The sequence below is a fragment of the Ranitomeya variabilis genome, chromosome 4 (assembly GCF_051348905.1).
Source record: "Ranitomeya variabilis isolate aRanVar5 chromosome 4, aRanVar5.hap1, whole genome shotgun sequence".
Lineage (NCBI taxonomy): Eukaryota > Metazoa > Chordata > Amphibia > Anura > Dendrobatidae > Ranitomeya > Ranitomeya variabilis.
Genome location: NC_135235.1, coordinates 21,495,886 through 21,517,340, shown reverse-complemented (window position 1 = coordinate 21,517,340; position 21,455 = coordinate 21,495,886). Strand labels below are relative to the sequence as shown.

The 21,455-nt window shown below is 42.2% G+C and overlaps 1 protein-coding gene across 2 annotated transcripts in view; it reads right to left on the bottom strand.

The window, feature by feature from the left end:
• Positions 1-1,964: 1,964 nt before the first annotated feature.
• Positions 1,965-21,455, bottom strand: part of LOC143769476 (uncharacterized) — a 54,124-nt gene continuing 34,633 nt past the window's right edge. For both annotated transcript variants that reach the window (XM_077258084.1, XM_077258083.1), the window contains exons 8-15: positions 19,964-20,093; positions 18,963-19,037; positions 17,193-17,282; positions 9,605-9,750; positions 8,843-9,022; positions 8,465-8,535; positions 6,134-6,238; positions 1,965-2,623 (exon numbers count right to left, since the gene is read on the bottom strand). In XM_077258084.1, coding sequence (XP_077114199.1) covers positions 2,460-2,623; positions 6,134-6,238; positions 8,465-8,535; positions 8,843-9,022; positions 9,605-9,750; positions 17,193-17,282; positions 18,963-19,037; positions 19,964-20,093 — 961 coding nt within the window. In that variant the 3' untranslated portion in view covers positions 1,965-2,459. The remainder of the gene's footprint in view (positions 2,624-6,133; positions 6,239-8,464; positions 8,536-8,842; positions 9,023-9,604; positions 9,751-17,192; positions 17,283-18,962; positions 19,038-19,963; positions 20,094-21,455) is intronic.

Here is a 21,455-nt window from a genome sequence, read left to right as displayed (position 1 = left end):
CTGATCCACACTTGTAATCAAGGTCTGGACATTCATGTCTGCAGCAAGCACAAGCCACTCAGAGGTAAAGGGGAGGAAAAAAGAGAGGAAAGAAAAAAAAAAAAAAACTCAGACTTTCCTTTCTTGTAATCCCACTTCTGCAATGCATTAAACATTCAACCTTGGCCTGGCATACTGTTATGACCCCAATGGCAGAGGGTCTCAAAAGTACATACCAAGTCTGCAAACACAAAAAACCAGCTCATAGGGCAGTGGTAACTGGGCTGACCATATATCTAATCCTAGCACCACAAATAGCAGCAGCCGGGGAACGTGCCTACGTTGGTTCTAGACGTCTCGCGCCAGCCGGAGAACTAACTAACCCTAGAAGGGAAAAGATAGACCTTTCTTGCCTCCAGAGAAAAGACCACAAAAGTTGGATACAAGCCCCCAAACAAATAATAACGGTGAGGTAAGGAGAAAAGACAAACGTAAGAATGAACTAGATATTTAGCAAAGAGAGGCCCACTGACTAATAGCAGAATATAGTAAGATGACTTATATGGTCAGCAAAAACCCTATCAAAATTTCCACGCTGGATATTCAAGAACCCCCGAACCGTCTAATGGCCCGGGGGGAGAACACCAGCCCCCTAGAGCTTCCAGCAAAATCAGGAATCACATTTAGTACAAGCTGGACAAAAAATAAGAGCAAAGCAAATAACCAAAAAACAAGGAAGCAGGACTTAGCTTAATTTTGCAAGATCCAAGACCAGCAGACAGGAGCAAACAGAAAGGAACTGATTACAACGATGCCAGGCACAGGACTGAGAAACCAGGAAGTTTATATAGCAACACCCCTGGACTAACGACCCAGGTGGGTGCCAAACTGAGGAAAGACAATCCCAGAGTCATATCACTAGTGACCACAAGAGGGAGTCAAAAAAGTCTAATTCACAACACTCTCCCCTCAGTCAATCCCTTCACTGGCTCCCCATTACCCAGAGACTCCACTACAAAACCCTAACCATGACGTACAAAGCCATCCACAACCTGTCTCCTCCATACATCTGTGACCTCATCTCCCGGTACTTACCTACACGCAACCTCCGATCCTCACAAGATCTCCTTCTCTACTCCCCTCTTATCTCCTCTTCCCACAATCGCATACAAGATTTCTCTCGCGTATCACCCCTACTCTGGAACCCTCTACCACAACACATCAGACTCTCGCCTACCATCGAAACCTTCAAAAAGAGCCTGAAGACCCACCTCGTCCGACAAGCCTACAACCTGCAGTAACCACAGATCGGCCAAACCGCTGCATGACCAGCTCTATCCTCACCTACTGTATTCTCACCCATCCCTTGTAGACTGTGAGCCCTCGCGGGCAGGGTCCTCTCTCCTCTTGTACCAGCTGTGACTTGTATTGTTTAAGATTATTGTACTTGTTTTTATTATGTATACCCCTCCTCACATGTAAAGCGCCATGGAGTAAATGGCGCTATAACAATAAATAATAATAATAACTTAATCTTGTCCATCAGAAATAACAACAAGTATTCATGTGTTTATACAAATACAAAAATAAAAAAAAAGTTGTAAAGAAAAAGGCGAGGAAAAAATTTAAACGCAAAAGCGAAAATTGGCTGCTGAGGAGAAGGATTAATCCAATAGCAAAAATAATACTGAGCCCAAAATACGAGCATTTGAGAAAAAAAACCACACACACCAAAATCACCCATATAAGTCTATGAACCGGTGAAAGTCACGGGCAGTGCATATACAGATGAAAGATCAGTCAATTTTTTTTTTTATATGAGAACGAGAAAAATGTATTAAAATCCACAACGGGGCTTCAGTGTCACAGATTTCACTCATTAGTAAAGTTTTTTTGTTTTTTTTTTAAAGTCAGCAAACTTTCTTAATTGAATAAATGCTGCCATCTGCTGGCCATTCCGTACATGACACACAGAAGAACACTGCAAAGGTTTGTAGACGAGTTTATTACGTTTTCTGACCGTCTCCTACTAGAAGCCGTTATTAGATGACTCTGAACAACAACAAAAAAAATTATCGCCTGCACATTCTTATAAAATTTAACGTAAAACTATTTACAGAGGTCGACAACCCTGGAAAGTGCTTAGACTTTTGATTTTCTTAAATACATAAGTCGTTCGGAATGTATGATAATTAAAAATATAAATACATCCATAAGTGAAGGAGAAATCGCGGCGTCCAGATTATTTTATGGTACATTTACAATGATCGGGGGCCATTCTGTACCATCCCTTTAAATGATTGCAGAGAGGGGCAGACGGCAGAGTGTGCAGGCTCATGTCGCCACTATTATGGTCTTACAGGCCCCTGTCCAACTCCAGTCTGAGATAGATGAGACTAAGCAGAGCAGCAGAACTTAGTGTGCACGGGTGGTACTATAGTGTCAAAGAGGAGCCGGAGAGCGAGTACATCAGGCGGCGGCTAGTGGCCCTTGGCCCCTGTGGGTTGCAGCTTGGCTCGAGCAGTCTGTAGTCGTTGTTCTTCTTGCAGGTTGCGAATGCAGGCGTCGTGGCTGATGGGCTGAACGTTGGCCTGTAAAAACCAGCCAGACTGCTGATCGGAGAGGCGGATACCGCGCAGCCATCCTGCAATGAGTAAAGGAGTCATTAGCATAGGAAACGCCCCCGAGGAGCAGACATTTAAAGGAATAATCTAGACTCCCCATTACTTTGGTAATATCGAAGATCCTGTTATCAGATCTGATGCCATCCAGTCACCTTTGGAAGAACAATACACAAAGGTCTCTGACACAACAACCCAAGTCTGTGTACAAAACCCCAGAGACCTTGTGCAAACCGTGAATGGATTATTGCAGTCCCAAAAATGTCTGCTGGAACCCTGACTTCCATCAGATCTAAATTTATTATCCATTCCTTGACAGCAGAAAATATCTTTAGCAAAAAATAACTGTTTAAAAATAGTTTTTTAATGTAAAATGTATTAAAAAAAATTCTTATCACGAAACAAAAAGGTAGAAAAAAAAAAAAGTTTTGCAATTTTCACACTGACCACCAGGGCTGTTTTAAACTCGCACTTCCCGTTCTTTACATAAAACTTTTCAGCAGTCTCATTATCACGACAGACAGGATTACACACAATGATAGGCATCTCCTCCGCCTGTGTGTGAACAAGAGCAGTCATCGACATAATCTATTAGGGTACCTTCACACAAGGGTTTTGGACAAGTATTTTCCAGGCTGAAAAAATGCACACCTAAAAAATGCAGTTTTGATTAAATTTTTTTTCGATATTTTTTGTTTTAAAACTATATTAAGAGGTGTTCTATAGAAATCGATAAGTTACACGTTTCTACCTCCAAAATATCGCAAAAAAACATTAAAATCTGGTATAAAAAATTGTGCCAAAGAATTGACAACACTTTTTCTAACACACGTTGAAAAACCATGCAGAATAAACCCCTCTACATGTGGACGACGCCTTTTCTCACTCAAACGAATTATGACCTTGTTAGAAGTAGATTTAAAGCTTTATTTATATTAATTTTGGTATCTACAGTGGGGAAAATAAGTATTTGATACTCTGCTGATTTTGCGCGTTTCTCACCTACAAAGAATGGAGAGATTTGTAATTTTTATTGTACGTACACTTCACCTGTGAGAGACAGAATCTAAAAATAAAATCCAGGAAATCACATTGTAGGATTTTTACATAATTAATTTGCATTTTATTGCATGAAATAAATATTTGATCACAGAGCAACCAGCAAGAATTCTGGCTCTCACAGACCTGTTAGTTTATCGTTAAGAAGCCTCCTACCCTGCATTTATTACCTGTATTAATTGCACCTGTGTGACCTTGTTGCCTGTATAAAAGACACCTGTCCACACACAATAACACTCCAACCTCTCCACCATGGCCGAGACCAAAGAGCTGTCTAAGGACACCAGGGACATAATTGCAGACCTACACAAGGCTGGGATGGGCTACAGGACAATAGGCAAGCAGCTTGGTGAGAAGGCTACAAATGTTGGCACAATTATAAGAAAATGGAAGAAACACAAGATGACTGTCAGTCTTCCTCGGTCTGATGCTGCAGGCAAAATCTCACCTTGTGGGGCAAGGATGATCCTGAGAAAAGTCAGGAATCGGCCCAGAATTACACGGGAGGACCTGGTCAATGACATGAAGAGAGCTGGGACCACAGTCTCAAACATAACCGTTAGTAACACACTACGCCGTCATGGAGTAAAATCCTGCAGGGCACACATGGTCCCCCTGCTCACACAGCACATATCTGGGCCGGTTTGTAGTTCACCACTGACCATCTGGATAATCCAGATGAGGTATGGGATAAGATCATGTGATCAAATTATACCAAAATAGAACTTTTTAGTATCAACTCCACTTGCAGTGTTTGAAAGAAGAAGGATGAGTACAACTCCCAAGAACAACATTCCAACCATGAAGCATGGTGGGGGAAGCATCATACTTTGGGGTGCTTTTCTGTAAAGGGGACAGGACAACTGCACCATAATGAAGGGAGGATGGATGGGGTCATGTATTGTTAGATTTTGGCCAACAACCTCCTTCCCTCAGTAAGAGCATTGAAGATGGGTCATGGCTGGGTCTTCCAGCATGACAATGACCAGAAACACACAACCAGGGGCAACTAAGGAGTGGCTCCATAAGAAGCATTTCAAGGTCCTGAGTGGCCTAGCCAGTCTCCAGACCTGAACACAATAGAAAATATTTGGAAGGAGCTGAAACTCAATGTTGCCCAGCGACAGCCCCGAAACCTGAAACATCTGGAGAAGATCTGTATGGAGGAGTGGGCCAAAATCCCTGCTGCAGTGTGTGCAAACCTGGTCAAGAGCTACAGGAAACGTCTGACCTCTGTAACTGCAAACAAAGGTTTCAGCACCAAATATTAAATTCAGTTTTTTCCATTGTATCAAATTATTTCATGCAATAAAATGCAAATTAATTACGTAACAATCATACAATGTGATTTCTGGATTTTATTTTTAGATTCTGTCTCTCACAGTTGAAGTGTAGCTGTGATAAAAATTACAGATTTCTCCATTCTCTGTAGGTGGGAAAACTTGTAAAATCGTCCGTGTATCAAATACTTATTTTCCCCACTGTACGTAAACGCCGAAAAAATACATAAAAAAAAAAAATATGCATGAACATGCCCTAAGGCATTTTTCTTGTGGATTTTTCAGACTAATAAATATAACCATCTAAAAACAACTTCTACAAAAAACCACTTAGTTTTTGATGTGGATTTCACGCGCTTTTTCAGCGCGATTTTAAGCGTTCTTCTATTTAATAATCATGTTCTGAGCAGGGTGAAAACGTTCTTATTTTGTGCATGGAATAAACGCATCAGAAAGCGGTGTGTGAACAAACCCCAAAGGCTGGACTATTCAGAAGTGGATTGGCAGTGGCGTTACCAACACCAAATTCTGCAGAGAACATTTTGGTTCCCGCTATGCAAACACTCCGGATATAACGCAGACTTCACCCTTTGCACTGCGGATATTTTACGTTGTTTGTGGTTCTACATTAATATCTGTGATAAATTAATTAACTGGGACATTATGTTGTTCATTATGTTGTTGAACATTTTATTTTTTTGCAAACTCCTTAGATGCTGCAGTCACTGTTGACCTTAGCACTTAAAGGGTTAAACAGCCAAGTTCACAATTCTGTAAAATCCGCAAGTAAGTGATGATGAGGACAAGACTTGTGTGCGTGCACCATCACTGCCGTATAATAGTACTGCGGAGAGCAGGAATAAGCAACGACACTACTAAGTCCCAGGAGGGGAATGGGTTGGGGGCCACTAAAGCCGCTGCCTGCTCAGTACATTTAGTGGGGACCTCTGCCGGCAGATTTCTGCAGTGCATGACGGCTTAATAACTTAAACCAATGCAAATAGATGCCACATTAGTAAATGAGAGCAGCAGGCAAGTCTGGATAGGAAAGCTGCGCGACAAGCAGTATCGGTACAAATGATAAGTGAGCAGCAATACAGAGTGCAGGGACTCACTGCTTCATTATTAAAGAAAGAGGTGAAAACCAAGCATGCAGATATAAGGATAGAAAGCGATTCTGTACTGAATATTTACCATCATCGCTGTTCTGCGTGATCATCAGTATATCGGCTTTCTCCAGGGAGAGTTCATCGTTTTCTCGAGACTTATAAGACTTTAAACATTGCATCTGGGACAGACCTGAGACATCAAAGACGAGAAATGACCGCACTGCTAAACACGTAATGCGCACACTCCAACATGTACAACACACCGATATATTAGGCTTCATGGGAGCAGTATTATAGTAGTTATATTCTTGTACATAGGGGCAGTATTATAGTAGTTATATTCTTGTACATAGGGGCAGTATTATAGTAGTTATATTCTTGTACATAGGGGGCAGTATTATAGTAGTTATATTCTTGTACATAGGAGCAGTATTATAGTAGTTATATTCTTGTACATAGGGTGCAGTATTATAGTAGTTATATTCTTGTACATAGGGTGCAGTATTATAGTAGTTATATTCTTGTATATAGGGGCAGTATTATAGTAGTTATATTCTTGTACATAGGAGCAGTATTATAGTAGTTATATTCTTGTACATAGGGGCAGTATTATAGTATTTATATTCTTGTACATAGGGTGCAGTATTATAGTAGTTATATTCTTGTATATAGGGGCAGTATTATAGTAGTTATATTCTTGTACATAGGAGCAGTATTACAGTAGTTATATTCTTGTACAGAGGAGCAGTATTATAGTAGTTATATTCTTGTACATAGGGGCAGTATTATAGTAGTTATATTCCTGTACATAGGAGCAGTATTATAGTAGTTATATTCTTGTACATAGGGGCAGTATTATAGTAGTTATATTCTTGTACATAGGAGCAGTATTATAGTAGTTATATTCCTGTACATAGGGGGCAGTATAATAGTAGTTATATTCTTGTACATAGGGGCAGTATTATAGTAGTTATATTCTTGTACATAGGAGCAGTATTATAGTAGTTATATTCTTGTACATAGGAGCAGTATTATAGTAATTATATTCTTGTACATAGGGGCAGTATTATAGTAGTTATATTCTTGTACATAGAGGCAGTATTATAGTAGTTATATTCTTGTACATAGGGGGCAGTATTATAGTAGTTATATTCTTGTACATAGGGGCAGTATTATAGTAGTTATATTCTTGTACATAGGAGGCAGTATTATAGTAGTTATATTCTTGTACATAGGAGCAGTATTATAGTAGTTATATTCTTGTACATAGGGAGCAGTATTATAGTAGTTATATTCTTGTACATAGGGAGCAGTATTATAGTAGTTATATTCTTGTACATAGGGGGTAGTATTATAGTAGTCATATTCTTATACATAGGGGCAGTATTATAGTAGTTATATTCTTGTACATAGGAGCAGTATTACAGTAGTTATATTCTTGTACAGAGGAGCAGTATTATAGTAGTTATATTCTTGTACATAGGGGCAGTATTATAGTAGTTATATTCCTGTACATAGGAGCAGTATTATAGTAGTTATATTCTTGTATATAGGGGCAGTATTATAGTAGTTATATTCTTGTACATAGGAGCAGTATTATAGTAGTTATATTCTTGTACATAGGGGCAGTATTATAGTATTTATATTCTTGTACATAGGGTGCAGTATTATAGTAGTTATATTCTTGTATATAGGGGCAGTATTATAGTAGTTATATTCTTGTACATAGGAGCAGTATTACAGTAGTTATATTCTTGTACAGAGGAGCAGTATTATAGTAGTTATATTCTTGTACATAGGGGCAGTATTATAGTAGTTATATTCCTGTACATAGGAGCAGTATTATAGTAGTTATATTCTTGTACATAGGGGCAGTATTATAGTAGTTATATTCTTGTACATAGGAGCAGTATTATAGTAGTTATATTCCTGTACATAGGGGGCAGTATAATAGTAGTTATATTCTTGTACATAGGGGCAGTATTATAGTAGTTATATTCTTGTACATAGGAGCAGTATTATAGTAGTTATATTCTTGTACATAGGAGCAGTATTATAGTAATTATATTCTTGTACATAGGGGCAGTATTATAGTAGTTATATTCTTGTACATAGAGGCAGTATTATAGTAGTTATATTCTTGTACATAGGGGGCAGTATTATAGTAGTTATATTCTTGTACATAGGGGCAGTATTATAGTAGTTATATTCTTGTACATAGGAGGCAGTATTATAGTAGTTATATTCTTGTACATAGGAGCAGTATTATAGTAGTTATATTCTTGTACATAGGGAGCAGTATTATAGTAGTTATATTCTTGTACATAGGGAGCAGTATTATAGTAGTCATATTCTTATACATAGGGGCAGTATTATAGTAGTTATATTCTTCTCTTTCGTCAGCATGTCATCTCACCGTGATCCCTCAGGAAGTCGATCTCTTCTCTCGGTGGAGACAATGCACAGATCCATCTCAGCTTCTGACTCCTATAATGGTTGAACAATGTAAATGAATGTTTGTACGGGAAAAAAAAAATCAGAGCAAAGAAGAGCAGCGTTGTTACTGTAAGACTAGACTATAGGAATACGGCAAATAGATATAACATCTCACCCTTAGAGAAACTGACTGTTTTGCACATTTTACCTACACAGATACATTGTAACAAACGATCGAGACAGGATAGAGATTTGAGTTAAAGTGTCTGATTTTCAGCCTCTGCTTGCTGTCAGTGAACGTTTGTTCAAGATTTAAACCACAAAAAAAACCCTAGTTCTAGGATTTGAAGCAACTCACTGTGTCTCTGTCCGGAAGATGAACTCCGTCTCTCGTAGGTCGTGGAAGGAGTCCCGTCCCATAGCAGCAGAATCTCTCAGGAATACGCGGAAAATATTTTTCTGGTTGGTATGAAGTTTAATTTCACATCGTTCCACTCTAAACTCGGACGCGTGGTCGAATACGACGAAACGTCCTCCCCTAGGGAAATACATCAGGAACTATATTTTATTTTTTATTTATAAGTATTATTTATAAATGAATTATTATTTAAAATGTAAAATTTTAAACATATATCATGTTTAGTATTGCTTTAAGAAATAATAGAGCTGTGCATACCCTAAAATTATATCCAAAAGACCCTCGCACGGCTCCATGGAGAGGAAAATGAAACAGTTCTCAGTTTCAGATGTTGCCCACTATGTTTATTTAATGTTTCTAAGGTTTTTTTTAATTAGTAAACTGCGTAAAATTGGTATTGCTGTAATTGTAGTGACCGCAGAATAAAAACTGCCTGTACCACACAGTAAAATGAACCCTAAAAAAGAAAATGACTGAACTGCAATGTCCCCCCAACTACACCCCACAAAGAAAGTTGTTTTTTTGACAATATATTACACGGTCAAATTAGATGTCGCTATGAAAAACAACAAATAAATCTTTATATGTTGGAGGCAGAAACAAAAGTTTAAAAAAAGAATAAACTGCTCACAGCGAGAAGCATTAAAGGAATTCGGTTCATGAACCATTAATTAACAGGTCGTAGAAATGTAGGATACTCACTCTCTGACGCGAGACAGCAGGAGACAGTCATTGAAGAGATGCAGGTAGACCGGCCGAGTGCTGACCTTCCATTTTGAATTGTACTCCAAAGATGTGACCTCCCCGTGTTTAACAAGACGCCGAGACTGAGAGATGAGGGGAAAGATCTGAAATACAGAAGCACGGAGAGTCAGTAACTCCTGAAAAACCAGAATGACCCAATTATACACTGCTCAAAAAAAATAAAGGGAACACTCACAACAGAATATAACGCCAAGTAAATTAAACTTCTGTGAAATCAAACTGTCCACTTAGGAAGCAACACTGACTGACAATCAATTTCACCTGCTGTTGTGCAAATGGAATAGACAACAGATGGGAATTATTGGCAATTATCAAGACACCCTCAATAAAGGAGTGGTTCTGCAGGTGGGGACCACAGACCACATCTCAGTACCAATGCTTTCTGGCTGATGTTTTGGTCACTTTTGAATGTTGGTTGGGCTTTCACACTCGTGGTAGCATGAGAAGGACTCTACAACCCACACAAGTTACTCAGGTAGTGCAGCTCACCCAGGATGGCACATCAATGCGAGCTGTGGCAAGAAGGTTTGCTGTGTCTGTCAGCGTAGTGTCCAGAGGCTGGACGTGCTACCAGGAGACAGGCCAGTACACCAGGAGATGTGGAGGGGGCCGTAGGAGGGCAACAACCCAGCAGCAGGACCGCTACCTCCGCCTTTGTGCAAGGAGGAACAGGAGGAGCACTGCCAGAGCCCTGCAAAATGACCTCCAGCAGGCCACAAATGTGCATGTGTCTGCACAAACAGTTAGAAACCGTCTCCATGAGGATGGTCTGAGGGCCCGACGTCCACAGATGGGGGTTGTGCTCACAGCCCAACACCGTGCAGGATGCTTGGCATTTGCCACAGAACACCAGGATTGGCAAATTCACCACTGGCGCCCTGTGCTCTTCACAGATGAAAGCAGATTCACACTGAGCACATGTGACAGAGTCTGGAGACGCCGAGGAGAGCGATCTGCTGCCTGCAACATTCTTCAGCATGACCGGTGTTATGATCTGGTGGCCTAAGAGCAGCATGGGACGTACTCTGGAAAAGGTGGTACCTGTACTGACCGCAGACCCTGAACCTAACACCGCAACTAGAAGTAGCCGTGGAATGTACCTAGCGCTCCCTAGACATCTCGACACAGCCGGAGGACTAATTACCCTAGAGATAGAAAAGGGAAAACTATCTTGCCTCAGAGAAAATCCCCAAAGAACAGGCAGCCCCCCACAAATATTGACTGTGAGAGGAGAGGGAAAAAACATACACAGACTGAAATGAGAATTTAGCAAAGGAGGCCACTTCTAGCTAAATAGAAAGGACAGGACAGAGTACTATGCGGTCAGTATTAAAACACTAGAAAATATCCACCACAGAAAATACAAAAACTCCACAGCTAACTAAAGACATGGAGGGTATATCTGCATCTCCAGAGATACCAGCTTGGCTAAACAAATCCTTATACAGACCAAGCTGGACAAGACAAAACATGGAAAATAACTGAACAATAAGACCACAGCATATGGACAGCAAAATCAAGGCCAGAACTTATCTTTGTTGAAAAGAACTGCAAAGCAGAAGAGACCAGGCAGGAATGTGAATCCTCCAGGAACAACGGACAACTGGCACTGACTAAAGGGTGAAGCAAGACTAAATAGCCCTGTCCAAATTGCAAAAAGTGAAAACACCTGATAAATGCTGTGATTCAGAGACAGCAGCGCTACCACTTACAACCACCGGAGGGAGCCCAAGAGCAGAATTCACAACAGTACCCCCCCCCCTTGAGGAGGGGTCACAGAACCCTCACCAGAGCCCCCAGGCCTATCCGGATGAGCCAAATGAAAGGCACAAACCAAATCATCAGCATGAACATCGGAGGCAACAACCCAAGAATTATCCTCCTGGCCATAACCCTTCCATTTGACAAGATACCGAAGCCTCCGCCTCGAAAAACGAGAATCCAAAATCTTCTCAACCACATACTCCAACTCCCCATCAATCAACACCGGGGCAGGAGGATCAACAGAGGGAACAACGGGCACCACATATTTCCACAACAAAGATCTATGAAAAACATTATGGATGGAAAAAGAGGCTGGAAGGGCCAAACGAAAAGACACTGGATTGATAATCTCAGAAATCCTATAAGGGCCAATAAACCGAGGCTTAAACTTAGGGGAAGAAACCTTCATAGGGACATGACGGGAAGACAACCAGACCAAATCCCCAACCCGAAGCCGGGAACCAACACAGCGACGACGGTTAGCAAAACGCTGAGCCCCTTCCTGAGACAACACCAAATTGTCAACAACATGAGCCCAAATTTGCTGCAACCTGTCAACCACAGAGTCCACCCCAGGACAATCAGAAGGCTCAACCTGCCCCGAAGAAAAACGAGGATGAAAACCAGAGTTACAAAAGAAGGGTGAAACCAAGGTAGCAGAACTAGCCCGATTATTAAGGGCAAACTCGGCCAATGGCAAGAAAGCCACCCAATCATCCTGATCAGCAGACACGAAGCATCTCAAATAAGTCTCCAAGGTCTGATTAGTTCGCTCGGTTTGGCCATTTGTCTGAGGATGAAATGCGGAAGAAAAAGACAAATGAATGCCCAGCCTAGCACAAAAGGCCCGCCAAAACCTAGAAACAAACTGGGAACCTCTATCGGACACAATGTTCTCCGGAATGCCATGCAAACGAACCACATGCTGAAAAAACAACGGAACCAAATCAGAAGAGGAAGGCAACTTAGGCAAAGGTACCAAATGAACCATCTTAGAAAACCGGTCACAAACCACCCAGATAACTGACATCCTCTGGGAAACCGGAAGATCCGAAATAAAATCCATAGAAATATGCGTCCAAGGCCTCTCAGGGACCGGCAAAGGCAAAAGCAACCCACTAGCGCGGGAACAGCAAGGCTTGGCCCGCGCACAAGTCCCACAGGACTGCACAAAAGAATGCACATCCCGTGACAAAGAAGGCCACCAAAAGGACCTACCAACCAAATCTCTGGTACCAAAAATCCCAGGATGACCGGCCAACACAGAACAATGAACCTCCGAAATCACTTTACTAGTCCATCTGTCAGGAACAAACAATTTCCCCACTGGACAGCGGTCAGGTTTATCAGCCTGAAATTTCTGAAGAACCCGTCGTAAATCAGGGGAGATGGCAGAAAGAATCACCCCTTCCTTCAGAATACCGACCGGCTCAAGGACCCCAGGAGAATCAGGCAAAAAGCTCCTAGAGAGGGCATCAGCCTTAACATTCTTAGAACCCGGAAGATACGAGACCACAAAATCAAAACGGGAGAAAAACAGGCACCATCGGGTCTAGGATTCAGCCGTTTGGAGACTCGAGATAAATCAGATTCTTATGATCGGTCAAGACCACAATACGGTGCTTGGCCCCCTCAAGCCAATGTCGCCACTCCTCCAGTGCCCACTTCATAGCCAACAACTCACGATTGCCGACATCATAATTGCGTTCCGCAGGCGAAAACTTTCGAGAAAAGAAGGCACACGGTTTCATCAAGGAACCATCAGAATTCCTCTGAGACAAAACGGCCCCTGCCCCAATCTCAGAAGCGTCAACCTCAACCTGAAAAGGAAGAGAAACATCCGGCTGATGCAACACGGGGGCAGAAGTAAATCGGCGTTTAAGCTCCTGAAAGGCAGAAACAGCCGCAGAGGACCAATTCGTAACATCAGCACCTTTCTTCGTCAAATCGGTCAGGGGTTTAACCACACTGGAGAAGTTGGCAATGAAACGGCGATAAAAATTAGCAAAGCCCAAAAATTTCTGAAGGCTCTTCACGGATGTGGGCTGGATCCAATCATGAATGGCCTGAACCTTAACCGGATCCATTTCTATAGATGAGGGAGAAAAAATGAAGCCCAAAAAAGAAACCTTCTGTACTCCAAAGAGGCACTTAGACCCCTTCACAAACAAGGCATTGTCTCGAAGGACCTGAAATACCATCCTGACTTGTTTCACAGGAGACTCCCAATCATCTAAAAAAATCTAAATATCATCCAAATATACAATCATGAATTTATCAAGATAATTCCGAAATATATCATGCATGAAGGACTGAAACACAGATGGAGCATTAGAGAGTCCGAATGGCATCACAAGGTATTCAAAATGGCCTTCGGGCGTATTAAACGCAGTTTTCCATTCGTCCCCCTGCTTAATACGAACCAGATTATATGCCCCTCGAAGGTCAATCTTAGTAAACCAACTAGCCCCCTTAATCCTAGCAAACAGATCAGAAAGCAAAGGCAAAGGGTATTGGAATTTGACCGTGATCTTATTCAAGAGGCGATAATCAATACAGGGTCTCAAGGAACCATCTTTTTTGGCAACAAAGAAAAAACCTGCTCCCAATGGTGAAGAAGATGGCCGAATATGCCCCTTCTCCAAGGAGTCCTTCACATAGCTCCGCATGGCGGTATGTTCTGGCACAGACAGGTTGAAAAGTCGGCCTTTAGGGAACTTACAGCCTCACAGTCCCTATGCGGTGGAAGGGAACTGGACTTGGGCTCATTGAATACATCCTGGAAATCTGACAAAAACTCAGGAATTTCAGAAGAGGGGGAGGAGGCAATTGACATCACAGGAACGTCACCATGAACCCCCTGACAACCCCAACTAGTCACAGACATAGTTTTCCAATCTAATACCGGATTATGCACCTGTAACCATGGGAAACCCAGCACAATAGCATCATGCAAATTATGCAACACCAGAAAACGACAATCTTCCTGATGCGCTGGCGCCATGCACATGGTCAGCTGTGTCCAAAACTGAGGTTTATTTTTAGCCAACGGTGTAGCATCAATGCCCCTCAAAGGAATAGGACTCTGCAAAGGCTGCAAGGGGAAACCACAATGTCTGGAAAATTCTAAGTCCATTAAATTTAGAGCGGCGCCTGAATCCACAAATGCCATGACAGAAAATGACTATAATGAGCAGATCAGGGTCACAGATAACAGAAATTTAGGTTGTACAGTACTGATGGTAACAGAACCAGCGATTCTCTTGGTACGCTTAGGGCAATCCGAAGTAACATGAGCAGAATCGCCGCAGTAAAAACACAACCTATTCTGACGTCTGAATCCTTGTCGTTCAGCTCTAGACACAATCCTATCACACTGCATAGGCTTAGGACTGTGCTCGGAAGACAATGCCATAGTGTGCACAACTCTGCGCTCCCGCAAGCGCCAATCAATCTGAATGGCCAGAGACATAGAATCACTCAGACCAGCATCTTAACATCTTAACTGAACAATAAGACCACAGCATGTGGACAGCAAAATCAAGGCCAGAACTTATCTTTGTTGAAAAGAACTGCAAAGCAGAAGAGACCAGGCAGGGATGTGAATCCTCCAGGAACAATGGACAACTGGCACTGACTAAAGGGTGAAGCAAGACTAAATAGCCCTGTCCAAATTGCAAAAAGTGAAAACACCTGATAAATGCTGTGATTCAGAGACAGCAGCGCTACCACTTACAACCACCGGAGGGAGCCCAAGAGCAGAATTCACAACAGACCGGTTTGGCAGTGGGTCAGTAATGGTGTGGGGTGGCATTTCTTTGGAGGGCCGCACAGCCCTCCATGTGCTCGCCAGAGGTAGCCTGACTGCCATTAGTTACCGAGATGAGATCCTCAGACCCCTTGTGAGACCATATGCTGGTGCGGTTGGCCCTGGGTTCCTCCTAATGCAGGACAATGCCAGACCTCATGTGGCTGGAGTGTGTCAGCAGTTCCTGCAAGATGAAGGCATTGAAGCTATGGACTGGCCCGCCCGTACCCCAGACCCGAATCCGATTGAGCACATCTGGGACATCATGTCTCGCTCCATCCACCAATGTCACGTTGCACCACAGACAGGAGTTGGTGGATGCTTTAGTCCAGGTCTGGGAGTAAATCCCTCAGGAGACCATCCGCTGCCTCATCAGGAGCATGCCCAGACATTGTAGGGAGGTCATACAGGCACGTGGAGGCCACACACACTACTGAGCATCTTTTCCTTGTCATGAGGCATTTCCACTGAACTTGGATCAGTCTGTAATTTGATTTTTCACTTTGATTTTGATTATCACTCCAAATCCAGACCTCCTTGGGATATTCATTTTGATTTACATTGATAATTGGTATGTTTTATTGTTCTGAACACATTCCACTATGTAATGAATAAAAATTTGCAACTGTAATATTTAATTCAGAGATATCTAGGATGTAGGATTTTAATGTTCCCTTTATTTTTTGGAGCACTGTATATTCTACTCCAGAGCTGCACTCACTATTCTGCTGGTTCAGTCACTGTATACATACATTTGAACCAATAGAGAGGAAAACTGAAGGAGCAATTCCCAATACAACAATGTTTATTAATAAAATTATCATAATACAAGATAAATATATGCAAAAATATTCAGAAAAGAGCACACATCAGATGGCACAACCATCTGTAAGATAGTATCAGCAGAAAAAGAAAATCCATGGGACTATAACACCAGGACCAAAAAGACCCAATCAAAGTGACACAGGATGCTTGGCAACAAATGTGCCCGGGTGCATATACCATATAAAGCAACTTATCATGGATATTTAATAACAAATTACAATACCTAAGTCCTTATAAAATTATTGAGGAAATCACTACCCCATGTATTGCACTTGAACCCATTGGCCTAACATAACATAATCAGCCCATAATAGGACCTAATTAGAATGGCGCTTGCATAATACCTGTGGACATGATGGCCCTCATATATAGACCCGTGGAATGAACACCTCGACGCGCGTTTCACCACGCCAGTGGCTTCGTCAGGACTGTATACATACATTACTGATCCGGAGTTACATCCTTCATTATACTCCAGAGCTGCACTCACTATTCTGCTGGTGCAGTAACTGTGTATATACATTACATTACTGATCCTGAGTTACATCCAGTATTATACTCCAGAGCTGCACTCACTATTCTGCTGGTGCAGTCACTGTGTACATACATTACAATACTGATCCTGAGTTACATCCTGTATTATACTCCAGAGCTGCACTCACTATTCTGCTGGTGCAGTAACTGTGTATATACATTACATTACTGATCCTGAGTTACATTCTATATTATACTCCAGAGCTGCACTCACTATTCTGCTGGTGCAGTCACTGTGTACATACATTACATTACTGATCCTGAGTTACATCCTGTATTATACCCCAGAGCTGAACTCACTATTCTGCTGGTGCAGTCACTGTGTACATACATTACATTACTGATCCTGTGTTACATCCTGCATTATACTCCAGAGCTGCACTCACTATTTTTGTTGACTACAAGCTTGTGGACAACAATACTTCCCAGAATGCAAATCATCGGGGCACGTTCTGGGCAGACTATGAAGAAGCAGGGAATGATTGGAGATTTTTAAATTGCAAAATCTCCTGGCTGTGTTGCCTCTTGCAGCTCAGCCACTTAAGGTCACAGATCTGGGGAAGCCCCTCCTCCGAGGAGCCGGGAGACACTCACCTTACACTCAAACTGAATCTTCTGGTTGAGTAAAATCAGTTCCTCTGTGTCCTTCATCCTCTGCACACTCTCATTACAGTCTCTTATCAGCTGACAAAGAAGAGATTCACAGAAACACGGGATTAATAGATCATCGAGACTGATTTCCATTTAGTCACCATTTTTTTAATTTCTCTGTTTGTGGTCAGTGAATGAGAACATTCTTCTGTATACTGAGATTCTATATAGTTACAATTTCTACGCTCGTTTAACATATTTCAGTCTGAGTTTCTATCAGTAAATTGCCTGCACTGGATACATAGTAACAAACCCTCATCTGTGAGAAGTATTAGGTCTGTACAGGTTTTCTGACAGTCTTAGGCTGTGTGCACACGGAGCCTTTTGGCTGAATATTTAGATCAAAAACGTGAGTTTTGCAGAGCTCCGTTCAGTGTTTGATCCCAAGAATTCTGGAAAAACTCAGTGTGTATAAAGCCTTAGGAAGTTTCTCTTCACTGACTGATAATTTTAGACAGGAAAATCTATGTAAATAAATGCAAAGAGCTAAATATTGTGGTTATATCCAGTGAAGACCCTCCGACCTGAGCTGGAAGCATCAGCAGTGGGTTTGTTACAGTGTAGCAGTAAGGCCAGTTTAAACCCTGGATAGGAATGTAGCAAGAGTTCAGATGTAGGAGGTAGTACAGAGTGGAAGAATACAGGGCTGATCTTTATAGATCCCTCATTTCACTACATTATAGATCACAGATTCAAATGATCCAGCCAGCAAACTGCCCAAACTTCTGCTTTTATAGAGCAGGTCACATTTGTTGACCAACAATTAATCAAGGGCATTTGATTCCTGGCACCCGGCCGCTACTTACCCTTTTATGCGCTATGGAAGCAGTAAGGGTGTACTTGATTTTTTAACATACTGATCCTGCATTTTGCTTAGTTTTTGGTAAAATAATGACTGTAATTTTTTGCCTGTGTTGTTCATCTAATTTTAACATTTGTTTAAGGACCAGATGTTTTTATATTGTGTCCCGATTAGTAGGATCTTAGAATTTGAACAGGGTGTACTTAGTTTTTCTAATGATAGCTCACCAAAATGGTATTAATAAAAATTACAGGTGTGCCCATGAAAAAAACAACAACAAAGAAAACTTCACACTGCTCCAGTGACTGAAAAGCAATTAAAAAAAACAAAAAGTTACAGATCTCAGAAAACGGTGACAATTACATTTTCTTGTACAAAAAGTTCTACAATTTTTTTTTAACCACTTAAATATCACGAAAACCCTGTACAAGTTTGGCGTCGCTGTAATCGTGCGGTCCTGGAGAATCAGGGTACCAGGTCATTGTTAACGCACAATATACACTGTGAAGGCAAGTCCCAAAAACAATGGCAACATAGTTTTTTATCCCATTTTATAAAGTGTTGATGGCAACAACAAAAACTACAATTTGCCCAGCAAAAAACCCCTAAAACCTCATATGGCTATGTCGATGGAAAGTTTATAAAATATTTTCTCTTGGAAGAAGATGATAAAAAAATAAAGTTCAAAAATGGCCACAAAGGAAGAGGTTGAGTAAAAAGGACGAGACTCCCTCCACTCCCGAGTTGTGGAAACGGCGCAGCTCAGCCGCTCTCACCGTATCTGTAACCCCCCCGTCCTAGGGTCGGCGCCTCAATGGCGTTACTCCCATCCTACCCATGAAAGGCTGAGCTGGCATTAATACTATAAGAGGATGACAGTCACCGACCATGATGGAGGACACATCGCTCACCTTCCCCAGTAAATTGTGGGCTTGGGTGGCTTGGAGCTCCTCCGTAGATCCTGGGGCAGAGCGCTTCAGAATATTCTGTGGAAATAAATGAGAATTATCTAGGATGAAAGGGGTTAATTAATTTCTTCACTGTTTGCGCTCATTACATAGGTCTACACTCCAACCCCCGTCATGCCCAGGTCCTGCTCACACAGATAAGGGTTTGTTACACTGTGGATTGTGCAACACCCTGCCAACATGGAACCAGACTGCGGACACATGGATTCTCAAAGCGCACGGCACACACTGTCAGGATTCTCCAATGTCGGGAGCGGACAGTCGCGACATTGCAAGTATGTGATATGAACGCTCCCGGCCACATTCCAACTAGACGTGCGCAGCCTCGCTCCGTACAAGTGGGTCAGAAAACCTGAAGCTGGTACAGAAGAATGGAAAGATCCACAGGACCCTGGTCCATGCGAACTGCCTTCTACCTGCCGACATCCATGACTCCTTTCCTAAATAGTGGGACCATGTCAATGTCATGTGTCCAGCACTCCACAACGCCTGGCCTACAAAGCAGAAGAGGCGCCAGGGATGCCAGACTCCCATGCGGGGGCCACGGATAATGGTTGCAGCCACTGGACAAGGATCTTGCGAGTCAACGTGCTCATCTCTAGCAGCTGATCCGGACATCACAGACTTTACTTGGAAAGTGAAGGTCGGACCTGAGAAACTCGCCTTAAGAGGGGACTATTTCCACTTTTTGCCCCTTCTGCACCATCCTGTGTGTGAATTATATCTGCAGCTCAGGATAATACACTGCACATACGTCGGTGGCTCTTTAATTCCCTGGCCGTGGGGAAAGAAGCTCAAGGTCTTAAAAAGGTCATTACTGGGGACAGCGCACCGTCCCAGTGGGCATTTGTCTGAGGACTGTAGTCAGGGCCGACGTCAGTTGGGAGGGGCGGCTGTAAGAAGAACCACTAAATGAGCGTCACGTCCCAATCCAGAAGTGTTACCTGCAGGAGCAGCCGCAGACGAGTGATCCTCTGGAAGGGGAGGATGAGGAAAGATTTGAGGCTCAGCCGTTGGCACACGGGGTCACTCTCCAGCTTGGCCAAAACTTGCTGAAAACGCGGAGTATCAGTCCTGTAGTGGACACAAAAGCAAATCTGTGATTGTGGTGTAAAGAGTTAATGTCACAGAAAAAGCGTCTGCAGGTATCCAAGGGACGGCAGGATGGGGCGGGGGGCGCTCTTCTAGGGGTGACCCTATATTAGCCCAGATGGCCGTAACGGATAGTGACACAGATCTATAATGCACGATCAATAGAAGTGCTAATCCCAACTTCTACAGTTTATCTACATTCAACTTAATCACATAAAAGTTTTGCAAAACTACAACAAAACTTTTAACGGCGTGAGAAAAAGTTTTGGAACTTTCTCATAAACCTTATGGCAAGTTTGTCAAAGCTAAATGCACCAGAATTCTGTAAAGCGTGACAAAATAAAAGCCTCGTGCCTTTTTTTATACTTACTCCACATTTATTATGTGTTTTACACTTGGGCATTTCCAAATGTGTGACATCATGCCCCAGAATTCGGGTGCAAATTTCTGGTGTAAAGTAAACTAACCAACCAATGCTGTAAGCTTAGGCGAGACAGGCAGAATATTACTCAATATGATTCATTTCCCCACCATGTGCAAAATCTCAGCTTGCTGTGTTACATACTTTACAGAAATCCAGACATATAGGACTTGCGGCTCTTAGTCTTGGCCAGCAGAGGGCAGCACTGGTCACATTAGGGATTTAGGGACATTTCGGTTCCAAATCGCACCTCAGTATAGCACCAATTCTAAAAGCATGGGGTGTAAGGCCGGCGTCACACTAGGCATATGAAAATACGGACCGTTATTTACGGCCGTAATCCGCAGTAATTGTCCCAAAACACTGTTCCGTATTCAATGCGAGGATGCGATTTTTACGCACAAATTTATCCATGTGTCATCCGTATGGCGATTTTTTCTCGCAGGCTTGCAAAATGGACATATCATGGATCCATCGGCTCAAATATTCTTAAAAACATATATACAGTCTACATAGACTGTATACAGTCTATATATATCTATCTCTATATATTTAATACAGTGCTAGATAGCAGAAAAGCCGCTAATTCAATTGCCGGCTTTTGCTTTCTCCTTTACAAACCCGACAGGATATGAGACATGATTACATACAGTAAACCATCTCATATCCCTTCTTTTATTACATATTCCACACTACTAATGTAACAAGTGTCTCTGTGTCAAATTTGGGGGCTCTAGCTATTAAATTAAAGGGTTAAATCCCGGAAAAAATTGGCATGGGCTCCCGTGCAATTTTCTCCGCCAGAGTGGTAAAGCCAGTGACTGAGGGCAGATATTAATAGCCTAGAGAGGGTCCATGGTTATAGGACCCCCCCTGGCTAAAAACATCTGCCCCCAGCCACCCCAGAAAAGGCACATCTGGAA